Source organism: Mastomys coucha, unplaced genomic scaffold (assembly GCF_008632895.1).
Source record: "Mastomys coucha isolate ucsf_1 unplaced genomic scaffold, UCSF_Mcou_1 pScaffold20, whole genome shotgun sequence".
NCBI lineage: Eukaryota > Metazoa > Chordata > Mammalia > Rodentia > Muridae > Mastomys > Mastomys coucha.
In genome coordinates this window covers 44,221,410-44,243,590 of record NW_022196903.1, presented here as the reverse complement: position 1 = coordinate 44,243,590, position 22,181 = coordinate 44,221,410, and the positions used below count along the sequence as shown (strand labels likewise).

Genomic DNA, 22,181 nt, shown 5'->3' with positions numbered 1-22,181 from the left:
TCAGATAAATTGAAATCATGTAACTTTTCTCATCATAATGCAATAAAAGTTTTTAAAAAAATAAAAAATTAAAAAAATAATAAAAAAAGAAATTAAACTGTTACCCTGATAAATATTTGGCAGTTGTAGCAGATTTTATATAGAGTCCTAAAAATATTCTACATTCTCAATCATGTCATCTGTAAATAAACACAGCTTCATTTATTTGCTTTTAAATTTAATGGCTTTTCCTTTCATTAATCTGTACTAGCTAGAGCAGGGACTAGCAAACTACGACCTCTGTAGCAAATGGATGCTACTATTTGTTTTGTACAAACTATAAGCCAAAATTGTTCTCATATTTTTAAATATTTAAAAGAATATCAAAGAAATACTATTTAATATGATGTGAAAGCTACATAAAATTCAAATTTCAAAATCCATTTATAAACTTTTACTTGAACAGATCACATTCACTTGTTTATGCTTTGGTGCTACAGCTGCAGAGCCCAGTACTAACAACCTATAACATGCCATACATACTGCCTAACAATATTATGAGCTGGCCTGTTATAAAAAAACATTTGCTCATTCCTGGGTAAATATAACATTCACTAGAAGAACAATATCCTTCCCTTTTAATATCTGAACACTCAAATTCTTAAGCACTAAGCCACTACTTAATCACTACTTAATCACTCAAATTCTTTTTTTGTTGTTGTTTTTTTGTTTTGTTTTGTTTTTTTGAGACAGGGTTTCTCTGTATAGCCCTGGCTGTCCTGGTACTCACTCTGTAGACCAGACTGGCCTAGAACTCAGAAATCCACCTGTCTCTGCCTCCCAAGTGCTGGGATTAAAGGTGTGCACCTCCACCACCCAGCCTAATCACTCAAATTCTTAAGCAATATGTAACATTATGCATTCACTAAAAGCAAGAACATACCAAGTGTTCACTTAGCATTATCTCCCATACATGCATCAATTTGTTCCACATTGCTGTAGAATAAAATCATATTCACTGTCAATATTGAGTATAACAAAAGAACAATATAATGCCTATAATTTATATATATTATAATATATGTAAGTTATAGGAAGTTGATAGTAATAAGAAAGCTATTAGCAATTTATAATTAAAAAAAATTTTTTTAAAGTTCTAAGCATGCAAAAATAGCATAGTCAGTAGTGCTTGCCACCCAAGCACGAATACCTGAGTTTAATCCCCAGAATGCACATAATAAAAAGGAAAAACTGAAGCTGAGCCTAGCTGTACATGCCTATCATCCCAGTGTAGGAAGGCAGATAGGCAGATCTCTCTAGATTAATGGGTAGCCAGCCTAGCCTACTTAGCAAGATCCAGGACAATTTCAGACCCTGCCCCAACAATTCAAGAAGATGACTCTTAAATAATTCATCCAAAGTTTGATCTCTGGCCTCTACATGCACTACACACAAACACAACACACACGCAAGCAAATTCTATTTTTAAAAAGTGTAGCATTATTCTTCACCCTGAAAATGGTTGAAAATAACAAAAATCATCCCTTTACATTCTGAAATATATGTAAATTATTAATGATTTTTAAAGCAACATACCCATAATAAAAGACAGCCATAAGCATATAAGTCTGAACTTGCAGAAGGAGGTTTTCCAGTTTTCAATTCAGGTGATAGCAAACTCAATCCACCAACCATCATGTTCACTGAAGCTCGCTGGCTCTACAAAAACAGTTTTTAAACAATGAAGGTTTTGTGTAAAAGCTTCTGTTCTCAATTTTAAAATTCTTTTTAAATATTTCACTGTCTAGCTCTGAAATATATAATTGTCTATTCTTACAAATTTTACTTTTATTATACTCAGATGCAGATGTGGACTGAAAATGACTGACTAATGTTTTTATCACAGACATTGTTTTGTTTTGAAATTTTATTCTACCAAGTGTATACCCACATGTGCATGTTTGTGTGTATGTATGCTTATGGACAGATGGATAAGCAAGCATGTGTGTCACTGAAAATATGTGGAATCAGAGAACAACTTTCTGGAGAAAGCCCTTGCCTTCTGCCTTATTGAAGCACGGTCTCTTTGTTCTTTCTGCTACTACACCTCCTACTTCAGGCAAACTAGGCAGCAAACTTTGAATTCTCCTGTTTCTACCTCCCATCTCACTGAAGAAGTGCTGGGATTTCAAGTATAGGCCACTGTATTGGATCTTCTTGACTTTTTACATGGTTTCCAGGGATCAAAATCAGGTCATCAGGCTTGCCCAGACAACACTTTACCCATGAAGCCATCTCCCCTACTCCCTACTTATGTAGTTTAATAAATTGACAAAGCAGTACTATTTTCTAATTCTGAACATTCTAAATATTTTAAATGAAATTATACAAATTACTTTTCCTTTGTGATCATTTTCTAAATATACCATTTTTCCAAAAAAAATCAAAGGATAATTAATGACAAATCATGTTACCTAAATTCAATCTGTTCTTAAGTTACAATTCTGACTCTCACATTTATTTGCCGAGTGATTTAAATTTTAATTTCTCCAAGCCTAAACCAATATTTAAAATGCAAATAACATCTACATTACAGTGTTGTCATAATGATGCTAGTTAGCACAGTGCCTACCATATATCACTAAATCTTAATTGTGTATCTTTTCCACTTACTAGCTCTACCCCAGCTTCTCTAAGTATAGTCTAAAACCCAGAAGCTAAGGTATCAACTAGGAATGTTAAATGAGCAACTAAACTAGCATGCTGGGAAAGAATACCAGGTGACAAATGGATATAAGAGAGAAGATGTGATGGTCGGAACAATCACATCCACAATTGTACCAATAATATGCGCAAAAATAAACTGACACGAATCCTTAAAATTTACTTGTAAAATCCTTATTTTCTTATGTTATCATAATTTTCAGATAAATTAATGTGGGACAATAGAATGTTTCAGAAAAATAGTCTATATAAATCCTGTATAACTTTTGATTAGCTTTAAATTCATTTTTTCATGCTTTTGAAATATATGAAAACCACTAAGACTATATATATTCATCATTTATTCTAAAACTTGTAAACAACCAAATAACAAAAGTACATATCAGCAATGCTTGGCAAGAATGTATGTGAAGAAACTGAACCTTTATCTGATGCTTATGAGGACAAAAGTGATAGGTACTTTGGAAAAGTTTCTCAAGAAGGCAAACAGTAAACTAGATATATTTATTATAAACCTATCAGAATCAATAAATTACTTAAATTTTTGTGTTGTTCTTTACTATAAACAATATAAAACCTGCTTTTTAAAAAATGGTCTAAGTTTGCCTCTTGAGGAAAGAATAAAATACAGTACTCTTATTCCCAGAGTCCATAGTACCCGGAATATAGCAAGAAACAAGTTCTGTTGTAGTCAACTTTTCTAAATAGTTTTTTGGCAGTTAAAACTTCCAGACGTAGTAATGCTTAAGAATTTAGATTCTCTATACTGGGACCCTTGAAACTTAGATGAAAAATCTTTCAACCAGAATATCAACACTAGAGCATAATCTTGCATGGTAGGAAGATAAACTAGTTGATCAAGAATTCTTGCCACTAAAAACATTTTGTGGGGGTGGAAAGTGGATAAGAGCACTGAAAGTTCTTCTAGAGGACCTAGGTTCAATACCCAGCATCCACATGGCAGCTCACAACTCTAAAATCTGACATGCTCACTCAAACATACATGTACGTAAACACCAATGAACGTAAAATAAAAAAATAAAAAAAAAATATGACTGTCTTAGTTAGGATTTCCTTTGCAGTGAAGAGATACCAGGACCAAGCCAACTCTTATAAAGGACATTTAATTGAAGATGGCTTACAAGTTCAGAGGTCAGTCCATTATCATTAAGGTGGGAACCATGGCAGCAACCAGGCAGGTATAGAACTGCAGAAGCTGAGAGTTTTACATCTTGATCAGAAGACTGTCTCCCAGAAAGCTATAAGGAGAGTCTCAAAGCCCATTCGCATAGTGACACTTCCTCCAATGAGGCCACACCTACTAATAGTGCCACTCCCTTGGCCAGGCATATTGAAAAAACCACAATGACTTATTTCTTTTTCGCAAGCCAGTTTTGTTTGCTTATAATGTGTTTTGAGATATGTGGACATCAACTGTAATACAAACTATTACTTAACCCCATACATGACTTATTAAGTGTTCTATCAAACACTAGGAATTTTCAAAAGGAAGGAAACAGAATTATATGACAATTCCCCAAAGCATTGAGAATGTCTGCATAAATAACTTGCATATTAATGTTCATGGCAACCTAACTCATAATAATTAAAAAGCATAAACCTAGAGAGAGGTTTGAGGGTACATCCTTATAATCTCAGCATGTTGGAGGCTGAGGCAGAAAGATCACTGGAAGTTCAAGACCTGTGCTACAAAGATAGTTCAAAGCCAGGATTTACTACTCAGTGGGATGCTGTCTCAAGCAAAAACAAAAATAAATCCAAATATCTATCCACTGATGAAAACACACACAAAAGTATTACATATACATACAATTAAATACATTTGACCATAAAAAATTATGTTCTTAAACATTCAACAACATAGATTAACTCTGAATGTTACACTAGATAACAAAAATGATTCACCAAAGGCCAACTATTACATTAAAGTTTACTTTTATGAGATTACAGAATAAGTAAATCCAGAAACACAAAGTATATTACTGGTTTCCAAGATCTGAGCAGAAGCAGGAATGAAAATTAACTGCTAATCAGTAACTACTTTGGAATGTGATGAAAATTATCTGCAATAACATAGTGATAATCAATATACCACTATGTGGATATGTTAAAAAACTAGCACAGAATTCTACACTATCTCCTTGTGAACTCTATCTCAATAAAGCTGTTGTATTTTAAATGGAAACTGTTTATTTAGACATTTATGTTATATACATATTTTAAAATGGGCTATATACAATAAACATATATATCTTTGTCAATTAAAACAGCAAGGAGAAAAATTCTCCTTTGTGATCATGTATATTCTTAGACTGCCTTTCCACTTGTACACATAAAAATATTACATTCTCTTAATTGACTGGACTTTGTCATTTTTATAAACTGCCTACTGGGAGATAATGTGACAACAAATTAAAAGCCACATAGTTGAACCTAGACTTAAACTAAATAAAAACACCCATGGTTCCCAGGCCTCCAAAAATGTTCTATACTGATAATAAAATTTGTGAAAGAAAAAAACACAAGCAGAGGGAACTTCTTACATGTTCCTGATGAGAAAAGTAATGATCAATGTTGTCAATGTCATTGAATACATTAGATTTTTTCTGTATTTATGGCAAAACCACACACTGCTCACTACTATCTAGATACTATTTGTACTACATGACACACCTTAACTGAAAGTACAGATCTTACAATCAATCAGCACATTGTGTATAAATGCTCAACAACTTTAGTGAGTAGTTTCTATTCTATAAAGCGATGATATTTTACCTCAGATTTAGTGAAGTCAAAATCTCCAACAATTCCTTGTTCACGATTTAAGGCAAATACATTGTTCTGATGCAGTGATCCATGAATTATGTTAGCACTGTGCAATGTATGCAGTCCTCGAGCAACACCTTTCATGACTTTTAAGGCTTCCTGCAAATAAACACACATTGAAAAAGTGGAGTTTAGAAAACTGATACTTCATTTTAATATATAAATTATATCTCTATTAAAAGACTATCCTAGAAGTAAAGCTTCCTTCAAGTTAAAGAAAGATATAACATAGACAAAGAATTAAAGGCTAGATAAAGCTTAACTATGTGTAGTGGTTTAAACAAGAATGGCCTCCAGAGGGTCATATGTTTGAAAACTCAGTCCCTAGATGGTAGCCCTATTTGAGAAGGTCTAGGAAGGATGACCTTGTTGGAGGATGTATGTTACTTAGGGCAGGCTTAAACGTTTCAGGAGACTTGAGTCACTCCTAGTATATTCTCTGCCTCCTGCCTTCCTTTCACATAAGAGCTCCCAACAGCTTGTCACCCTCATGTCTTATTCTGTCATCAAGACACTCTGGAATTTTAAATCCAATTAAATGTTTTCTTTTATAAGTTGTCTTAGTCATGCTATTCTATCATAGCAATAGAAAAGTAACACTCTATGATAACATCATAAGTTTTTTTGTATACATGCAGATACACACACACCTCTAATGTAACTTAAATTTTAAATAACCACTACATAAAGCAGCTAGTCCTAAATTTAAATGATAAAAACTAAAGCTGCCACTTAAAACTCCAGATACCAACTACTGTCCTAGGCATGCATGTGATATATATATATGTATACACACACCCACACACCCATGTGTGTGTTTATATGTGTATATATGTGTGTGTGTATATGTGTGTGTGTACATATATTATATATGTATATATATATATATAATATATATATATATATATATATATAATATATATATATATATATATATAAAATGTCACAGCTTAATAGTTGTAAGTCTGGGCTCTAGAACCAGAAAGACATAACTTCAAGTTTCAGTTCTACTTCTCGATAAAGAGGTTCTGCTCAAATCACTTAATTTTTCTCAGCCCCATTTTTCTCATGTATTATCAAGATAAAGCACAGGCTGATGCAAGAATGAAATAGAATAATGCAGGCCAAATATTTGTGCAGGAGAGCACACAGTACTGGGTGTTACATATTAGATATTACTTTCTCATTTCATGCAACAATGAAATGATTTTTACTTACTTCTGAAGTTAAAGGCATACTGGCTTGAACTGCACTCAGGTTTGCCTTAGGGTAATATGGGACCATCAGATAGGCAACAGGATCAGACTAAGAAGCAAAATGGAAAATGGAACTCAAGTAAACAATTCATCAATATATTTGTATTGTATACTAATTCTATGAGGTAACTACTACTTTACATTAAGAAGAATAAATTACTACTTTAAAACTTATTTCTAAAAAAAATCATTTCTACAGTAGATTAGCTTAAGAACTGTACCTTACACATAAACAGGAATATTAATGGCAGTAGCCCAGATTCTTCTTCTTTAGCATATCCACAAGCTCTATGATAGGAGGCTGCTCTCTGAATCACCCTGCCTTCTGTGTCAACATCCACAGAATAGCCCTAAACAACAACAAAAAACAGAATTGGTAATTTCAACATTAAAAACCTAACTCTAATTTATTACTTCAATTTAAGTATGATAAGTTAAATTACATTATTTTTCTATTTTAACTTTTAAGTACCTTCTCCATCTGCATTGAATGCTATATTATGGAAAGGAGTACCTCTACTGCAGCCTACTCTACATTCCCAAATATGTAGTAACAGGTCAACTTGAAGACCTTCTGATGTTAACTCATACTCTTAGCTCACAAGAAGAAATTACGGGGCTGGAGATATGGGTAGTGTTTAAGAGCATTTGCTGCTCTTGTGAAAGATGGGAATTTGGATCCCAGCACTCACATAGTGGCCCACAACTGTACGATCTCCACTTCCAGAAGGGCCAATGCCCTTCTTCTGACCAAAACATGTTCAGACATACATATATAACAAAATACATATGCAGTCAAAACACACTTCTATACATAAAACAAAAATTAAAAAAAAAACTTAAAGAAACTAAGCAGCACAAGATTGTGTTGGCAATATAGGTAAGCTTTCAAGAAATATCTAAGAAAAACAAGAATTTTTAAAGGCTATTGGACAAAATGTGTAAATTACCTTTAAAAAGAACATTAATAACCCTAATAAAGACAGTACTCATAAAGGAAAGAAGAGGAAGTTTTACGCCAAAATTAGTTCTAACATAATCATCATACCAATCAACTTATATACTTTAAAAATAGTGGGTTTCTTTTCTTCCTTAAAAGTGAAGTCACAGCTGGTGAGATGGCTCAGCAGGGAAGAGCACCGACTGCTCTTCGGAAGGTCATGAGTTCAAATCCCAGCAACCACATGGTAGCTCACAACCACCCGTAATGAGATCTGACGCCCTCTTCTGGTGTGTCTGAAGTCAGCTACAGTATACTTACATATAATAAATTAAAAAGTAAAGTTACTACTTCCTTTATACTTCTGAAACTTCCAGAGATCAGAACTTAAACTTACCTTTAAGAGAACTGGCTGCCCATTAACCTCAGAGCACACCAAAGGACGCTTGCTGCTAAGTTCCTTCATGGGCTCAGTGTCAAGAAGGTCCCGCTCTAAGCTCATAGTAAGAAGACCACCAGAATTCTAGACACAAATTTTTATTAGACAATCAAAAATCACTTAGGGCTTTCAAATCACAACATGGTTAGGGGCATACTATTAAATGAAGTGAACACCATCAAACTAAGAAAGAAAACAAAAGTGCTTATTAAAGTTTAGATTCTTTTTAATTCCTGGCTCTTAAACTTTTCTTGTCTTTTGTGTAACTACCAGACATTTAGTCACTGCTGTAAATTTAGACCAGACTGTAGAAACAAATGAGGTGAAGATGACAAACTTAAAGGGAAATGCAATATTTACTTGAAAACTGTCATATATGTCCTTTAAAAATTAAAGACAAGTAGCTAAAGAACAGCAATGAGAATTCTAAAAATTATGACAACATAATACTGACACCTCTATCTTGCTTAACATCCTTAAATGTAGAAATGATCTTCAAAAATTTTAATTCTACCATTTTTATGTTTACATTAAAACTAAGGTTTTTTTTCTTTAGTGGATTATTTTTCAATTATTTTTTAATTTTCATATATACGTACTGTATTTACATCATGCCCCCTCCCTCCAAACCCTGTCTCCCTACTCTCTTTTATTTTAAATATGTGTTAGATACATAAATACAACCTGATGAGGCCATTTATTGTTGCTCACATGTATATGTTTTTAGTGCTAACTGTTTTATATTGAATAACATCAGGGGCTTATCCCTGGAGTCATTAACTGCTTGTAGGTTTTTATCTAAGGTAGAGCCTTGTGAGATTTCCTCTTATCCACATTGTTGTGAAACTACTGCTGTCACTTTCCCATTATAATTTCTAACTGTATTATACTTATTGGTGGGTATAAAGATAAGTATTAAGAATACAGTGTAGTTTATCAGACTCAAGATAGTCTCTAAAGATAGGGTTACTAGCTTCTAGGAGAAATGGACATTTTTGCTGTTGGGTTTTTTTTCTTTTTTTTTTAACTGTTTCAGTTTGGAGTTTGGGGTTTTTTTCTAAGCAATAATCAATATAGTAATAATAATAATAATAATAATAATAATAATAATAATAATAATAATATAAAATAAAACAAACCAGAGGAGGAAAAACCAAACAAATAAACAAAAATAAAAAGAGCTAATGTAAAATGCAATAGTAATGGACAAAAAAAAAAAAGAAAGAGTTATAGACTGCAACACGTACATTATAAGATCTGTAAGGTTAAAAATAAAATGCCCTGACAGAGCATTGTGAGACAAATATAATAATAAAAAAAAATAAAATCTTTTCAAAAATACCACTGAACTTGATTTATGTTGTCCACCTACTACAGGCAATGGTTTCTTGCAAAATCTCTCCCCTTCAAAACTGATGGAACTCCATGAAAGAGGAGACAGACTAATTCTAAGAGCCAGTGAGGATGCAAGACACCAAGGAAACAAGAGCTTCTTGACACATCAGTATCGACATATATGTAAACTCACAGAGACAGCATTTACTGGACCTACACATGTCTAAACCACTTGGGTGTCAGTACTAAGAAAGGAAGTAGACAGACATCCCCAACCCTAACCCAGAGCTATCAGTAATTGGTAATGCCTTACAAAGAAAAAATTAGTTTTACCCAAAGACATTTTTTTTCTGCAAAGGTTGACTTCATATCAAGGTTCCAAGTTAGGAAAGGTAATTACTGTATAACAACTTGGCTAATTAAAAATGTGACTGGTTTCCTCTTTTATCATACAATTGTAAAAATAACTTTTATTCTTCTGAAGTAATGTTGTCTCAGAGTCCTACTGCTGAATAAGCTCAACCTTTCTAGTTCTTTCTGAACTCTGGATTCCTGTTTCAACTGAACTATTCTGGCTCAAAACTCCTCTCCAAGTGGACTGATTCAATATGGCTACTCTTAGATTCTCATTGAATTGCTCTGCTTGGCCTTAAACTAACTCTAGCAATTGTTTTCTCACTGTGTCTCTGTTTAGTTTCTGTTTCCATGACCTGTCCATTGGTGAGAGTGGGATGCTAAAGTCTCCCACTATTACTGTATGGGGTGCAATATGTGCTTTGAGCTTTAGTAAAGTTTCTTTTATGAATGTGGGTACCCTTGCATTTGGAGCATAGATGTTCAGAACTGAGAGTTCATCTTGTAAGATTTTTCCTTTGACCAGTATGAAGTGTTCTTCCTTATCTTTTTTTTTTTTTTTTTTTTTTTTGGATAACTTTTGGGTTAGACTTAATTTTATTTGATATTAGAATGGCTACTCCAGCTTGTTTCTTGGGACCATTTACTCGGAAAATTGTTTTCCAACCTTTTATTCTGAGGGGGTGTCTGCCTTTGTCACTGAAGTGGGTTTCCTGGATGCAACAAAATGCTGGGTCCTGTTTATGTATCCAGTCTGTTAGTCTATGTCTTTTTGTGGGAATTGAGTCCACTGATATTAGGAGACATTAAGGAAAAGTGATTGTTACTTCCTGTTATTGTTGTTGTTGCAGAGAATTATGTTTGTGTGCCTATCTCCTTTTGGGTTTGTTGGAAGATTCCTTTCTTCCTTTTTCTAGGGTGTTGTTTCCCTCTTTGTGTTGGTGTTTTCCATCTATTATTCTATGTAGAGCTGGATTTAGGAAAGATATTGTGTAAATTTGGTTTTGTCATGGAATATCTTGGTTTCTCCATCTATGATAATTGAGAGTTTTGCTGGGTATAGTAGCCTGGGGTGGCATTTGTATTCTCTTAGGGTCTGTATGACATCTGCCCAGGATCTTCTAGCTTTCATAGTCTCTAGTGAGAAGTCTGGTGTAATTCTGATAGGCCTGCCTTTATATGTTACTTGCCTTTTTTTCCCTTACTGCTTTTAAAATTCTTTCTTTGTTTAGTGCATTTGGAGTTTTGATTATTATGTGACGGGAGAAATTTCTTTTCTGTCCACTCTATTTGGAGTTCTGAAGGCTTCTGGTATGTTCATGGGCAGGTGTTTTGGGTTTTTAAGGCAGCTCTTACTTGGTATCCCAGGCTATCCTGGAACTCAGATCACCCAAGCCAGACTGCTTTCAAACTGAAGGCAATCCCATTGCCTCAGTTTCCTCAAGTCTGAGATTATATGAATAAGTTATGATACCCAGTTCACACATCATTTTTAAATGTCACATGGGAAGACTTTATAATAACTGTTTAAAGAATGTTTTTGTTTTTGTGGCACTGGAGGCCATGAAGCTACATAACCAAATGCAATTCAAATAATGTTAATCTTATATATTTATGAAAATAAACTCATAAACAAACATTTCTTTATAGACTGTTTTAGCTATTATCATTACTTAATAACACATTTTTTGTGAGACAGGGTCTCATGTGGCCCAGGCTGGCCTTGAACTCTGATCCTGCTTCTATCTCCAAAGTACTGAGATTGCTGATGTGTGACACTAAATGCATTTTATGCAATGCTAGAAAACTGAAAGAAAGGTTTCCTTCATGCCAAGCAAGCAGTCTGCCTACTGAATTATATCCCTGGCTATACACTAATGACAGTCTCAATAAATAAACACAATTTTCTTCTCTAGCTGTAGATTCTACTTCCTTGTATCCAATCAATTGTAAGTGAAATATTCAAAATAAAATTACATCTGTACAAAAATGCAATTTTTGTCATACATTTCCTAAATATTGCATGCTGGTTAATTTATATAAAACTTGCATTTTACTAGGTATCATAAGTATCCTTGATTTGACTTTAACATATACTGGGAAAATAGGATATGCCCACTCAAGTCTATAATCCTAGAACTCACAGCAGGGTCAAAGGAGGATGACAAGTTCAAGGTTAGCCCAGGCTGTATCCCAAGACCCTTTTTCAAAAATCAAAAACAAAACCAAATATTCAAATATTATACCATTCTATGTCAAGAACTCTTACATGTTGGATATCCAAGGAGTCTAGGGGACAATTGTAAAAATCAGAGAATAACTGTGCTTCAGCCAGCTCTTTATTACCACCAGGGGTATGATAATTCTCCCCACAAAGTTAATTCCTAATTCATCTTTGAGTTATTTAATGTACTAATCTCCTGCTTGCCAAGAAAACGAAGCTCACATCAATATCTCTACTTTATTTGGTTCAAGATGGTCTAGAGGAATGGTTCAAATAATCCTTTTAAATATTTATCGGGAGCACTTTCATAGAAATGATACTATAGATCTATCACTGGAATGATATGAACATAACCATGTCTTTATATTCTCTGCATGGTGGCAAGTCTCAGGGGAAACAAAGCTTACCATATATTTAAGCAATCCTATTTCAGGGTACAGCAGAGGTAGCTCAGGGAACCATTTCTGGGTCAAGCTATTCAGCTTCTCCTAAAGTTAGAAAATATTTTTATTATGGATCAACATTCATTCAACTGTAGCATGTTGCTTTTCAGGAAAATATATTCCATCTGCCTTTTTACCTCTAATAAAATATCTAATCTTTAATACTTCTACTTTAAGAAATATCAAGAAAAACATGACTTACTTCATATTCAAAGAAAAAGTACTGTAATCTTAATAAACTGTCATTTCTCAAAGTATTAAGAATATAGTAACATTTTTAAATGACTACTTAATTTAAGAAGAAAATCCTAAAAGCCTTGAGATAAAAAATAAGTATGTGAGTCTACTACATAAAGTATTTTGAAGCAAATGAGAAAACTGAGAATTTTATAAAGAAAAGCCATGTACCAAAATTTCTAAACTTTTACCAGATTTTATTAAAAGATTCAAAGGCATACCACAAATACATAAACTGTATCATAGTACATAAGTTGTACTTAAAATGTCTATTATTTGCATACTATTTTTACTTTGAATTATTTGCATACTATTTTTACTTTGTCCCTTAACTAACTCTTCCTTATAATATCTCTCAAACATAAAATGCAGTATACTTTCCACTGTGAAGAAAAACTACACTGCTGACTTTCTAAGGCCACAGAACTTAGGAGGAGAGTGGAGACAATGGTGTGACCTTTCTGGTTATATCTCTGGTGGATCAAGTTGCTCCATTTATGTTTTTATTGCTTCTCAAACTAAAAGGGCATTCATGTAAATCTGTGAGAATCTCTATGTCATGTGTTAAATAACAAAAAAGTATGCAAAAGTGAGTGTATACAAGCTCAATTCTAAAATCAAGCAGAAAAAAAACTATCAAGAAGTTGAATTTTAACTCAGTGCTTTTACTACTGAGAACATGACAAGTGATTTTTCGTCATTATGATAACCTGAAATTTCTACATTGGTACAACTTTCATGAATTTTGTCATATGAAATTAACTTGTAAATTCATGTGAACATTACTACGCCAAGATAATACCTCTAGTGTATAGTCATATGAAATCTGTGACTTTAGCCGGGCAATGGTGGCATACACCTTTAATCCCAGCACTTGGGAGGCAGAGGCAGGAGGATTTCTTAATTTGAGGTCAGCCTAGTCTACAGAGTGAGTTCCAGGACAGCCAGGGCTAGACAGAGAAACTCTGTCTTGAAAAAAAAAAAGAAATCTGTAACTTTAAATTCAATTTCCTAAGTAAAATCTAATTTAAAATTTCAGAGAAATACTTACATATTCCTCCCTCTCATGATAAATTTCCTGAAAGACACTATTGCGCAACTGAATTATTTCTTGCTTTATTTTCTCAATTTCAGTTCCATCATGGTCATCACACTTTATCAGAGAAAAAAATAGTCAACAGGATTATTACACTAGAATGAAAGCAATTTTTCCTCTAAGAACTAATGTAATTCAGTCTGTGTAGTTTTCATGCATCCTTCAGTATCTAGCATATAGCAGGTCTTAATATTAAATAAATGCACTGATTTTAACCCTAACTTTCCCCAAAACTATTTAAAAAGTACTTAAATATAAAATTTTATTAATTATTTTTAAGTTCCTGTGCACTTTCTTGAAGATTAAAAACAACTAACTTCAATACTAAAATAAATATTAAAAAGACCAACTGAATTGGATTCTGTAAAATTTTGACTTGAAACCAGAGTTTTACAAGCTCATACAACAAAGTGATGGATGAATGTCTAAATTATCTACCATGAGAAAAATCTGACTTAAAAATGTTCCATATGGGGGTCTCTGGGCCAGTACCCTGAGCAGACCTCAGGCTCAAACTCCACAGCCAGTCCAACAACACCCAGAGGAAGCTCCACTCCCAGGCACTCTAACACACCCAGGATCAGAGGTGAGAAGGAACCAACATCTGTCCCAACTCCGGGAATAACTGGGACCAGCGGAACCAGGCACACAGGAACTCCTTCCAGTGACTCGAGTTGCTTACAGTCTCTCGGGGCTGGTGTTCTGAGCAGACCTTGGGCACAAGCTCCGCAGCCAGTCCCACAACACACAGAGGAAGCTCGACTCCCAGGTACTCTAACAAGCCCAGGATCACAGGATCCCAGAATCACAGGATCTCAGAGACAGCTTGACTCTGAGGAGTTCTAACACAACCAGGATCATAGGAAGGACAGGTCCCAGTCAGATTTAGGAAGGGCAGGTAGCACTACAGATGACCAGATGGCAGGGGGCAAGCATAAAGAAAATAAACAACACAAACCAAGGTTACTTGGCATCATCAGAACCCAATTCTCCCACCATAGCAAGTCCTGGACACACTAACACACAAGAAAAGCAAGATTCAGATCTAAAGTCACTTCTCATGATGATGATAGAGGACTTTAAGGAGGACATAAATAACTCCCTCAAAGAAATACAGAAGAACACAGGTAAACAGCCAGAAGCCCTTAAAGAGGAAACACAAAAATCCCTTAAAAAGCTACAGGAATACACAAACAAGTGAAGGAAATGAACAAAACCATCCAGAATCTAAAAAATGGAAATAGAAACAATACAGAAATCAGAAAGAGAGACAACCCTGGAGAAAGAATACCTAGGAAAGAAATCAGGAAATGCAAGCATCACCACAGAATACAAGAAATAGAAGAGAGAATCTCAGGAGCAGAAGACACCATAGAAAAACATTGGCACAATGGTCAAAAAAAAATGCAAAAAGCAAAAAAACTCCTAACCCAAAACATCTAGGAAATCCGAGACACAATGAGAAGACCAAACTTAAGGGTAGTAGGTATAGAAGAGAGTGAAGACTCCCAATGTAATGGGCCAGTAAATATCTTCAACAAAATTATAGAAGAAAACTTTCCTAAACTAAAGAAGGAGATGCTCATGAACATACAAGAAGCCTACAGAACTCAAAATAGACTGGACCAGAAAAGAAATTCCTCCTGTCACATAATAATCAAAACACCAAAATACCACTAAACGAAGAAAGAATTTTGGGCTGGAGAGATGGTTCAGTGGTTAAGAGCACTCACTGCTCTTCAGGAGGTCCTGAGTTCAAATCCAGTCAACCATATGGTGGCTCACAACCATCATCAGATGCCCTCTTCTGGTGTGTCTAAAGACAGCTACAGTGTACTTACAAAAAATAAATAAATAAGTCTTTTTAAAAAAAAAAACGAATTTTAAAAGCAGTAAAGGAAAAAGGTCAAGTAACATATAAAGGCAGGCCTATCAGAATTACACCAGACTTCTCACCAGAGACTATGAAAGCTAGAAGATCCTGGGCAGATGTCATACAGACCCTAAGAGAACATAAATGCCAGCCCAGGCTACTATACCCAGCAAAATTCTCAATTACCATAGATGGAGAAAATAAGATATTCCATGACAAAACAAAATTTATACAATATCTTTCCACAAATCCAGCCCTACAAAGGATAATAGATGGAAAACATCAACATAAGGAGCAAAACTACACCCTAGAAGAAGCAAGAAGGTAATCTTTCAATAAACCCACACAAATCTAATTCCATCTCTTACAACAAAAACAACAGGAAATAACAATTATTTTTTCTTAATATCTCTTAATATGAAAACTAATATTAGCAACATATCCTAATCAATTGAAATCCAAAAAAATGAGGAATTAGAAATTTGTTGGCTGTCATCCAGTGGTCTCTCTAATTTGGTAATTGGAAAAATAGGTCCAATATTGTACAATCCATAATACACTTTCTGCTTGTTTGTACATGACAGTGTACTATACAATGGTCTTGAAATCATGCTTCTCCTATCTCAGCTTCTCTATTAGTAGGATTGTTTATTTCATGTTTTTACACTATACTATGGTTGTCAGAACAGCTTACACATTTCAAAGGTATTTATACAGTCAAAGGAAACTTATAGAAGTAACTTGGAAGATGGCTTGTAAGAACAACAAAGAGTGAGACTGAATGCTTTGCTTGACATTTGTAACTATTATATCAAGTTTAAAGATGAGGACTTTATAAGTTACTCTTTCTCTGAAATGAATGCTTTTCCAAATCATCACAGCCAATGAACCAGATTCTTACCCTCACCTAACATCTGTGCCACCCTCCAAGCAGAACCATTGTTCATCGAAACAGTTGGTGAATGACTTCATGGATAGATCATCTTAACACGCATACTATTTCTTAAATGAATGTAACCTGTTCTCTGTGGGCTGAGAATGATGACAATCACTCAAATCAAATAGCTTTGACCATAGCAGGAAATCTGTATCCAAAAATCGTGCCTACAATTTATACCTTGGAACAGCAGAACTATCAACTCTTAGCTACTATGGAGGTAAAATCCTTTGGTGATGTGAGGATCATTGAAGTACAACCTTATTACAATGAAATCCAATGTCTAAAAATTGTTCTTATTTTGGGCTTGTACCACAGTAAGAGCCAAGATTTTAAGCTCTACTAAATACAAAACAAGCAAACAAACAAAAAGACTTTATATATTTATGTTCATTTAAAAAATATTAGTAGTGATGTATTATAAAATCTACAGTTAATATGTTTGGTGTTATTTAAAATTTATATTGAGAAAAACGTATGTATTTTCAATATTGTTGTAGACAAGCATCTACACAAGACTGTTAAATTGATTGTTGTTTTATATCAAACAACTTTTATAATACTCATCTTTATTGTTATAATATTTTATAAATTTTAAAGAATATGACAAAAAAGGTATTATAGGTCTTGAAAAGTGGTCTCTGGGAGGAGTTGGGGTACAAAGGGGAAACAAGAATGTGATTTAATTCTATTTACTTAAAATATGCTTTTAAATATTAACAAATTCAGATAAATTTAAATCATGTATCTTTTCTCATCATAATGCAATAAAATTTAAATCAATAAAAAATAAGAAATGTTCCATATGACTTCAATGGAGTAATAGTATAAATAAGTTGCCTCAAAAGGCTTAATTAAGTGCATTAAAATTTTGATATGTCTACAATGTCTATAGCCCTAGCAAATTGAATGTGCCCAATTTCATCTGATATACTTCTCCAAAAGTTGAAAAGACTGAAAAAGACTACCTTTCTCTACAACCTAAAAATATAATAGAACAGGAGCCTCTTAAACTGCAACTGGTTTGAGAATAGCTCCCACCTTGCTTCCAATTAAATCTAAGAAGAGGAATAGAGATATCAATTTGGATAAGGACATACTCCAGATATCTTCTGATTTTAAATAAAATCCCCAAGAAAATTTATAGAGTTACTAATATATTCACAAATCTTCATGCCTAAGAAAGAATAGTAGTGAAAATTAGAAAATCCTAATCTCTTCAGCTCTAGTATCATGTGAAACCAACTTTTAAAACTTGGAAGAAATATTATATCCAGTATTAAAATAAGTTTATGAAAGTGATCATGCTGTCTAAAATTACTTTACCACAAAATTCCTTTGGAGATGGGACTCAATCAGTCATGGGCTTGCCTTGTAAGTAAGAAGACCTAAATTCAATCTCATATTTAAAAAAGAAAAAAGGGGGAAAAAAACTAGTAGTGTGAACCTTTAATTTCTATTCTAGGGAAGCAGACTGCAGGTTCCCTAGGGCTCAGCCTAACCTATCTGGTAAGCTCCTAGCCAGTAACACACTATCTCCAAAAAAAATAAAAATAAAGGAGACAGTGCCTGAGGAATTACACCCAAGGTTGTCCTCTGACCTCCATGTACATATGAATACACATACATATATGTACACAAAAAAAAAATACTTTCAAAATATTTAATTACTTAGGAGATGCATTCAGTATTAATGTAGTTTCAAATTTATTTCCATATACAAAGATAAAAATATAAAGTATTGGGCCTGTAAGATTGCTCAGTGGGCAAAAGAACTTGCCTCTAAATCAAGTGACCTGAGTTCAATTCCTGAGACATACATGGTAGAAAGAAAAACTGACTCTCACAAGTTATTCTCTGGTATCCACATGTGCACAGTGATACAGGCCACCCATACATTCACACATAAATACTAAATAATGTAATTAAAATAAAAACTTAAAACTATCAAAGTATGTAACACAAAATATGAATACAATGGTTCTCAGGTTTTAGAGAGTGTAAACATGGCTTTATAAAATAGTTCAACCAATGTGAACACACTTACTTCTTCCAAATTACTCTTCTCAACCAATTTCCATCTCAGTTGAGCTTTTAAGCCTTTCAATGTCTTCTTAATGGATAGCAAGTAATCCACATTGGGGCTCTTATTTAAACAGTCAATGATCTGCTTTTTAAACTGTATGAGAGAAAGAATTACATTTTCAAACACATAAAACAACAGTCACTCAACGCCATTATTCTACGAGTACCTGGGTTTAGAGTAAACATTAAGAAAATTCTGTAACTTTTGAAAAAGCAATGCTCTCAACTGATTTTCCTAATTGTCCACATTTCTATTTAGAAGAATCGCAGGTTTGTGCTCACGGTACTAAAGGAAATACTCTTTAATTCAACTGAGACATGAAATTATAGACACAGACTGCTGACATGAATATATGCTGAAATTCACAGTGAGAGTCTAAGCCGAAATTATTCTTCTCAAAAGTGCTTTAATAGTATGTATCAAGTTTCATAATGTTCATTCATTTTAACTTAAAAATTATAAAGTATAAGAATCTGAGAAGATATGTGTAGAAGCTGGTAGAAGGAAGCAGCCATGTTTGAAAGTGACGTCTAGTTTGAGGGGCACACAAAGTGACGAATCAAAGAAAGGTCTGACAAAATGAGTCAGAGATAGGATAAGCCCAACTCTCTGGAGAACAGAGAGGAAAGAGAGTCTGCTTAAGAGCAGGCAGAAAAAGAGAGAGGAGGTAGAATTTTTTAGTGTTTTACACACAGGTTTCAGAGAGAACAAGTTGCACCAGAGAATGAGAAGGAGTCAGAAGATTAGAACAACTGCCAGAGTTAGTTTGAACCCACACAGAGTAATTCAGTGAGAAGTTGAGAGAAGCCAGATTGAATCAGTCAGCTTGGAGAGGAGTTTGAGCCAAAGCAGATGAGTTGAAAAGCTAGAGTTCAAAAAGACCTAAGAAGGGTGAGCTTATTCAGCAGGAAGCCTCCAAGACAATTACATCAGGTGAATAAAAGGTAGTCTTTTTTTAAAGGTAGTTTTAATTATAAAATTATGTTCAAAGATACATAAACCATTATCTATATGGTAAAATATATATATATATATATAAGCAACCTCAACATTCAACATGATAAGGTTAAATAATATCATATATTTATGAAAGAATAAAAATCATTCAAAAGAACAGTAAAAAAAATCATTGATTGGGGCTGGAGAGATGGCTCAGTGGTTAAGAGCATTGACTGCTCTTCTGGAGGTCCTGAGTTCAAATCCCAGCAACCACATGGTGGCTCACAACCATCCATGATGATATATCTGACACCCTCTTCTGGAGTGTCTGAAATCATTGATCACATGGGGAAAGTTCATAATATACTATAAAGTCATTAAAAAATACCTTCACAAGACAATGAAATGCAAAGCATAGGTGTATGTGTTCATAAATGGGAATGAATGCACCCATTCACATTCTCTATAACTATCTCTAACACTCAGAGTATTTAAAACAATGTTTCTATTTCTCAAATTCTTGTTTATAGTAAATTTGCTATAGTAAGTACACTAAATAGAAAATAACAAACACATTTCAAGTTCATAAGAAACTCAAATATTCCAAGATTCAGTGAAAAGTATATTATCAACAAAATCACCATTCATAGTCTACAGTGAAGTCAATTATATACCAGACCACAATGGTATACCATTTTTCTAGGAGAACTAATTAGCATGCTGGAGTAGTATTAAGCTACTTAAGAAAAATTCAACAAGTTAAAAACACAAAATATCAATTCATCAGACAAATCAAACAAAGCAAAATCTAACCTCAACACTGTCCTTATACTTGGAGAGTAATGTGGCAATGAACCTCTCCTCAGAATGGATCTTTTGCAGCACTTGACTGTATGTACTTAAAATAATCTCCTTGTCTACAACACCTTGCTCCTAGATGAAATTGTAACACAAACAACAACAAAAAAAATATGGTTAAAACAATAAACTTCAAAGTGAAAATGTCTTTAATAATTGCTGTATCATATCATGTTATATCTCAAATCCTTTTCTAAGCAAAATACTGGCATTCATGGATGCTCATAGGCAAAATGTTATCCTAATTATGCCATGAATTATTTTGAAGCTGTCTGAAAGTATATCAGGACAATCAATATTCTCAATAAAAGAATAAGCAATATAAAAAACTTCAAGACTTCGTTATTTTTAGAAACTGTCAGCAACAACTTCTAAAAGCAAGTCTTATAAAACCAACAAAATCTATTTAATAATGCATAGCATCATTACTCACAATGAGAGATAGCTCTAGCTCTTTGCAGACACATGACTCAGTCTTCTCTAGAATTTCATCAATATTACCAATCATGTCTTCTGAAGTCAATGGTTCATCCAAAGACAGATCAAAAACCTTGTTTTCAAAAATGAAAATGAGGTATTTCAATTAAGTAATTCAATTAGCATTCATTGTACCTGTAGTAGCACATAAAGCTATACCAAAAAAAAAAAAAAGGAGAATTCTGGGAAAAGAGCAAGGATACATCCTCAAAACACTTAAATACAAAAAAAAAAAAATGCATGAGCATAGTATTCTTAAAGAAAACTAATGGTTAAGACAAGTAGCTAATTAAAATGAAAAGAGAAAAACAAACAAAAGCAAGATGTATTTTTTTATATAATAAAACCAACACTCTAACTCAACAGTGATGAAAAATCCTGACTGCACTATAATAACTTTGATAGTTAGAAGCACATAATGTCAACTTTTGAACAAAGAAGAAACAAAATAAGAACAATCTCTGCTTCCTTCCACAAGCATTGCTAATTGGGAGCTCTGCTTACCTTCTGGCTGATCTGGAACCACACCACAAGATGCTGCAGAGAAGCCTCTGTCTCATTCCTAATACTGGCGAACTCTTCTCTTTTGGTACACTGCCAATCATAAAACTTTCGAAGTATTTCTTCGGAGTTATTAGTTCCTTCTTTGGCCTTTCCATACACTGATTCTAAAGAAGTTGCTAAGTCCTAAAGACAATGTTAGGATTTAAACACGGTGTTATGATCCAAGAGATAGAATATCATAATGTTGAGTGTCTACTATATATATATATATATATATATATATACACATATATATATATATATATATATATATAACTAAAAAGCAAAAAGAAATATCCAAATAAAGTACATTAGAAATAAAAGGGGAGACATAACAAGCACAAAGGAAATCCAGAGAATCAAAAGAACATACTTTAAAAACTTACATTCCACACAACACCCAGAGGAAGCTCCACTTCCAGGTGCTCTGACACACCCAGGATCAGAGGTAAGCAGGAACCAACATCTGTCCCAACACTGGGAGTAACTGGGACCAGTGGGACCAGGCAATTAGGAACCACCAGCTTAGTGACTCTGGTTCCTTCCAGTCTGTCTGGGTTAGTGTTCTGAGCAGACCTTGGGCACAAGCTCTGC

The 22,181-nt window shown here is 33.8% G+C and overlaps 1 protein-coding gene across 4 annotated transcripts in view; it reads right to left on the bottom strand.

The window, feature by feature from the left end:
- The window catches only part of Stk31 (serine/threonine kinase 31), a 98,685-nt gene that overhangs the window by 25,900 nt on the left and 50,604 nt on the right, over positions 1 to 22,181 (bottom strand). For all 4 annotated transcript variants that reach the window (XM_031381799.1, XM_031381800.1, XM_031381801.1 and 1 more), the window contains exons 12-22: positions 21,549 to 21,731; positions 21,001 to 21,117; positions 20,523 to 20,642; positions 18,732 to 18,863; positions 13,830 to 13,931; positions 12,506 to 12,586; positions 8,144 to 8,269; positions 7,028 to 7,156; positions 6,769 to 6,855; positions 5,500 to 5,649; positions 1,576 to 1,698 (exon numbers count right to left, since the gene is read on the bottom strand). In XM_031381799.1, coding sequence (XP_031237659.1) covers positions 1,576 to 1,698; positions 5,500 to 5,649; positions 6,769 to 6,855; positions 7,028 to 7,156; positions 8,144 to 8,269; positions 12,506 to 12,586; positions 13,830 to 13,931; positions 18,732 to 18,863; positions 20,523 to 20,642; positions 21,001 to 21,117; positions 21,549 to 21,731 — 1,350 coding nt within the window. The remainder of the gene's footprint in view (positions 1 to 1,575; positions 1,699 to 5,499; positions 5,650 to 6,768; positions 6,856 to 7,027; positions 7,157 to 8,143; positions 8,270 to 12,505; positions 12,587 to 13,829; positions 13,932 to 18,731; positions 18,864 to 20,522; positions 20,643 to 21,000; positions 21,118 to 21,548; positions 21,732 to 22,181) is intronic.